This window comes from Plectropomus leopardus, unplaced genomic scaffold, assembly GCF_008729295.1.
Source record: "Plectropomus leopardus isolate mb unplaced genomic scaffold, YSFRI_Pleo_2.0 unplaced_scaffold29409, whole genome shotgun sequence".
NCBI classification, from domain to species: domain Eukaryota; kingdom Metazoa; phylum Chordata; class Actinopteri; order Perciformes; family Serranidae; genus Plectropomus; species Plectropomus leopardus.
The window spans coordinates 1-6,220 of record NW_024632056.1 but is presented as its reverse complement, the minus strand read 5'-3'; the positions used below and the strand labels follow the sequence as shown (position 1 = coordinate 6,220).

General features: G+C 40.5%; 1 protein-coding gene across 1 annotated transcript; it reads right to left on the bottom strand.

The window, feature by feature from the left end:
• Positions 1-1,906: 1,906 nt before the first annotated feature.
• Positions 1,907-3,733, bottom strand: LOC121938418 (amine oxidase [flavin-containing]-like; the record flags this gene model as incomplete). The annotated part of the gene is made up of 2 exons (XM_042481661.1): positions 1,907-2,044; positions 3,639-3,733. Coding segments are annotated over 2 exons (233 nt in total), but the record flags the coding sequence as incomplete, so codon positions are not given.
• Between the last annotated feature and the right edge of the window lie 2,487 nt (positions 3,734-6,220).

Here is a 6,220-nt window from a genome sequence, read left to right as displayed (position 1 = left end):
GCACAAACACACACAGATACACACTGTGTCTGACACTGATAGAGGTGAGCAGCTTTTGATGAAGCGCGCTGCCATGGAAACCAGCCAGGAAGCTACGAGTGGCGCGTGAGTCTGGGTCTTTGAGTGGATCTTACAGAGATAGTAGCTAAGGAGACACACTCACATAGGAGCGCGAGTGCGGCGCACGCAGCACATCGCCGCAGCCGTCCAGCCGAGTCCTTCACTGAACCACAGATTTATTCTCTAACTGCTGTCGGAGCCAAATGTCACGCTGGTGACATTTCACAGCACTGCTGAAGTAGGTCAAGTCAATAGAGCATCAGTGCTGAAGACGCTCACTATGAAATCCTGCTTCACATAGATTCATCCTTATAGCAAGTCTGATCATTTAATTTATAAAATCCAATATCACAGCGTTCCTCAGAGGGCTTTAAAGCATACGACAGCCCACACAGCATGTTTAAAGTGACAGAGGAAATATTAAACAAAAACATACTGTGTTATTATGAAATATGCGTCTCCTAACGTGATCAGATCACACAGGTCTGCTCAGTTATGATCTGGTGTCCAAAGGAGACAAACATGGCCCGAGATTACCTGAATTTACCAGATTATGATCTCAGAATTCTGAGAAAACTTTTCCTGATAAAAAATTAACTGAAAATTATTTTTATGAATCAAAAAGATCACTTTAGGCGCCCTGATAACTCGATGAATAGAGTGCGGCGATTGATTAATTCCATATTTTTAAAAGAAATCGTGGCAAGAAAAATTATGTTGCTCCAGGTTTTCGCAGGGTTAAATAAGTTAATGTCCGTCCTGCCTTAAAATTTGAAAAGAAAAGTTGAGATAATTTTGTGATGATTCAACTTCTCAAATTAAGGCAGGACACATTTTTTCTAGTTAAAGTTGGAACAAATAGTTTGTTTTTACAGAGCGACAAAGATTTTAATTGATGGTGATTTATGAGGTCGTATTTTGTGTGTAGTTGTTATTACACTGAGAGTCGTTTGTTAATTTTCCTCGTGTGTGTAAATGAAAGCTGGCGGGCGACATTAGAGACGTGGAGTGAAAGTGTGTTTGTGTCCACACCCTCGGGTCAAAGTCCATCTGCAAAGTTATGATTTAATGATACGAACACAGTGCATTTTGAGATAAGCTCTCTCTATCACACACACACACACACACACACACACACACACACACACACACACACATGCACACCGTGATTTACAGTAAGGGTAGTTTGAGCAGGGTACACGGCAGCGACGGTAAATCAAATCAGGTAGAGGAACACGACTGTGTTAAGGACAGCGGTGCGTCCGCACTAATGAGATATGGAGCAAAGACTGAAAAGAACAAAGATGGCCTCAGTGTCTCCTTCTTCCGTCCTTCTTTGTTTGCCTTCACTGTCCATTCAAGCACTCAGAGAAAAGAGAAACTGCATTAGAGAAATCCCTCCGGCAAAGATTAGCATCTCCAGTCACTAATGCTGCAGAGGAGAGGGGTGCTGGCTGCTCGGCAGACATGTGGGGAGACACAGGAAGGACAAAATGTGTGGTTTTTCCTCTGAGCAGTACCTTGGTCTAATGCTGATATAAGACAGTACGCGTTTTCAGTGGCCGCTGAAGTTTGAATCATCTCATCTGTCACCTTCCAGCTGCTGCCATTAAACTCAGCTGACTCCTCTAATAACTATCATTCAGTTAGTGTAACAGCTTTGAGCTACGAGATTTATTTGATAGACAAATTCCTTTCTGGGCAGGACTGAGCGATAAATCGATTTTATCAAGCAATGCAAATTCGTGGTTTAGGACGATTTTTTTAAATGAAAATCTTGATTTTCTCTCAACTTCCTCCGCCACACTCCTTATAGTTCATAGTGGTCTGGGTTCATAGTACTCACATTGACGTAATGCACCAGGCTCTCCTGCTCGTTGACTTTGTAGGTCTGAATGCCGTACTCTTTGGCCAATCGGAGGATGCGGTTCTGAGTTGGGCCGATGTAAGCCCCGCCCAGGTCGACCCACTTTGTCTCCTTATTCTGAAAAAAAGAGAAAAAGAAAACATAAACAGACGAATAAGAAAAAGCATTCATGTTTCAGATAATACTGGGAAGTATGCTGTTTATCACAAAAGTCTCAGTGATAGGTTTGAGAAAGTTTCAGTCCATCCCAGGATATCATTATAAAGCCTTTCGTTAGAAAAATTACACATGGAGTACCACAAGGCTCTGTCCTGGGTCCACTTGTTTTCAGTCTTCATATGTTGACACACGGGATAGTTACCGATATTCACGTTACTGATTTCACTGTTATGCAGATGACACCCAACTCTACATAGCTGTTGATCGTAATAGATCGACTCCCTCGACTCCAGTTTGTGGATGACCCAAATATTCCTCGAGCTGAATCAAAACAATGTTTTTTTGTTGTTAAAAAGATCTAAAATAAATATTGAACCTGCAGCTAAGGATAGGATTAACTATCTTATTACACTATGTCAGCACCTTACAGCACATAAATCTTGAAAATCTGGTTTTGATGGACTCTGATTTAACTTTCCAGGAAATTTAAGCAACATCACTAAAAAAACGTTTTTTTATTTACTGAACAATATTGCCAATGTCTTTTCTTTTTCCAGGATATATAGAGGATTTGTGCAAGCATTTATTAAAAATAGGCTCAACAACTGCAATGCACTGTTTCATGCAAAATATCTCCCCAAAATTTTTATAAATAAATTATAGTTTATACATGTTAGTTTCATCTATTTGTTTGAAGATAATATTATCTGGCATTTTTATTCATTTTTGAGTTATTCTGAGAGAAAGGAAAGGCAGCGGAGAGAGAGGGGACAAGATGAAGCGAAGGTCCCAGTCTGGACTCAGACCCGGGCCGTTGCAGTAAGGTATAACGATACATTTCCACCAGATCCTGCAAGGATGCTTGGGGATGTGCTGCTCCACTCAACCACCTGCTTGATGGGGTTCAAACTGGTGACAAACCCTGTTGGAGAATGCACTTGATTGGATAAACGGGCTGTCTCTGGTTCTCTGCTCGCCATTTCAAACAGGAAATAATATGGCAGCCTGTTTATAAAACTTCTATTATTCTGTCTAAACTATCCACTAAAATGTGTTTCTGAAAATATTTGAGACACGAAATTGGTAACGCCACTGCTGACTCGTGTTTTATTTTAGAACAAAATTGCTTCACTTTACAGCCTCATCCAAATTTACTGAGCCAAGTGCATCACTGTGGACGGACTCATTGGCATTAAGTTGAATATAGTATACTTTATGCAAATGCATTTTAACAACAATTTGAAAGTAAAGGGGCGCCTCTGTGAGCTCACCAGGTAAAGTACATACTATTACTATTACTATTACGGTGCAATTGCATCAAGTCTGGTGACGGACGGCATCTCAATGCTTTTTATTGTCTATGGAGAGCAGGAGAGGCAGTCAGGCAGTGCATGGTGGGAGTGTTTTGGCGATGTTAGGAGGAGGGGTTGTGATGTAAGTTTTTCATTATGATCACTGTTATTATTAATAATAAAACTTGTAGCACAACTGAATTCTGCTGCACAAAAAGTCCCTTTTTCATAGCAGCATCTGTTAGTTGTCCTGGTCTTACCCGCACAGTGAAGGTGCGACCGCCGACGCGATCCCTGGCCTCCAGGACTACAGGGCTCAGCCCGTTGGCTTTCAACAGCTTTGCTGCACTCAAACCTGCAGACACACAGAGAGAAACAGAGAGGTCAGTGAGGATGCATGAAATACACTTTCTGCACTACACAAAGGCAAGAACACACTTGTATACTGATCATGCATGACTGTCGTGTGCTGGTGTTTCATGATGTCTGTTTGAAATGTGTGAATGTTGGTGAGGTGCCACTCCTTTCTTTTATATCAACTCCTCAGTTCAGAAATTGTTGGTATTGTACATTTCTGCAAACCATGAATATGTTACCTTTGCATGTTTCATTCTGCATCCTTATATCAACGTTTCTATAGTTGCATGATATATGAGCTACGGGCTGACTGTCAACACTGTTTGGAGAGCAATAAACAACAAAAGCAGTTGGTCTTTTTGCAGGTCGTTGCTGTGTTTCCAGCAGCTTTTTAGGTACCAAACATCGATATTTTTTTAGAACCTTGTCACTGCATTTCCTGTAGTGATAGTGACACTACAAATAGCTGTATTTTAACCATCACAAAGTAGTTTTTATGTCTAAACCTAACCACACCTTAACTACAGCATTGTTGAACAGTATTCACACAGATGGTTAATGCGTTTTCTGCGAAAAGTAACACACCCACTCTCTCACGGAGACGTGTTGGGAACCTTGTGAACTTTCAGTTAACTCTGAGCTATTTTGAGGTACGTCCTCACCATGTTTCCTTTCCTAATCATAACCACAATGATTTTACTAACTTAAAGATGCACAACTGTGCTTCTTTTCTTTGTTTTTTCCTCCATATAATCTATTGAGCAAGATCAACAGGAGTGCAAATACAGAATGACAGATATCCTTTTCACCCCCCCCCAACCCTGAGCTTCTTTCCTGAAACCTAACCATAGCAATTATAATTGCCTAAACCTAACCTCCATGCCTGTACCTCCCTTCTCTAACTGTGCGTTAAAGTTGTATCGTCGTTTTTGGGGCGCTAATTTGTAGGATTTAACATGAACAGTTGTGCATTCATTTTCATAAGATATGATACAAACCGTTCTATTAGAATATGTTGTGTTGAAAGGTGAAGAAATGTGAAGTTTCAGTGAATCTGCTACATAATAATGTACAAATCTGTAATGTATCTGTGCTTTGCAGAAACATAAAATGCGACATTGTTTCTGGGTGAAATTGTGGTGTTCTCACAGGAAAGCTGCAGAGCGGAGACGGTCTGTCAGGCTCGGTGACAGAAAGGCTCCGTGCCACACCTTACGTAAAGAAACCTTTCACTCGGTCTTTTGTGAGGCTTTCTTGGTTAGGTAACTTTCTCACAGAAGAGATGGATGAGAGAGGATTATTTAGAAAATCTGACAAAAGACGAGTTTAAAAACTAATAAGAAACAAGTGTTTTTCTTCTGTAAATCAGCACACAGTTATATTTATGTCTGTTTGGATTGTTCCTTTATTCTTCTATATTGCATGTTATTTTTTTCTTGTACAACAGGTCTTTGTTGAAAAAGGATTAAGTGAAGGATTAAGTACCTAACATTTGCCTTTCGAATGACTTGGCTGAATATTGAGAAAGCCATGGGAAAGATGGGAGCACGGAGGGGGGGAGGGGAGGATTTTTGCAGAGAGAAAGAGGGAGGGAAACACTTCCACAACAATTCACAAACCAGCTGACCTGCTGGTCATGTGAGCGCAAACAGAGGGCAGAGCAAAGAGTAGAGCATGACTTCCACATACGCCGGCTGACTTCCTGACTGACCGACCACAGAAAAACAGCTTTTCACACACTGACCTCCAGCGATCCCTGCCATAACTGTAATTCAATAAGACATAACGTAAATGCACTTAGGCATGCACACACACATGCAGAGGCTTAACGTGCAGCATACGGATCCACGGCACTGAGCAGCAGACGTTTCAAACCCACAGAGAGCGCTTTCTATAAGATAGAGATGAGTGGTTACTTACAAGATACCACTCACTGCTGATAAAACACATGGACAAAAGTATGTGGACACCTAAACGTTTCAATTTCAAAAGCATGGGCTTCAAACAGGCTCCACTTTTCTTGGAAAGTTTTCCGCTGCAGCGGTTTGATCCCATTCAGCCACGAAAGCGCAACTGAGGTCAAACACTGATGTTGGGCGATAAAACTTGGCGCGCAGTCAGAGATCCGACAGAGTTGCCAAGTGGGAGGAACTGTTTGCTTTTTTCTTGTAATGATATCTGCAATGTTGCTTAAAATATAAACGCAACAGCCATTTAGGTTTATGATATGGCTTTCATTTCTAATTTAACAGATTGGCATGGCAGATGGCTCCTAACCCTTTGAAACCTGAGCAAATTGGTATGATTAATTTTGGGGAAAAAAAGGCAATGAGCAACAGCAAAAATTGCACAAAAAAGTACATAAATTTGCATTTTAAATTAAAAAAAAAAAAAAATTAAATTAAAAAATAAAACAAGAAAATTACAAAAAATGACAAAATAAAATGCTTTTTAAAAAATTTAAATTACCTGAAAAAGTGCTGAC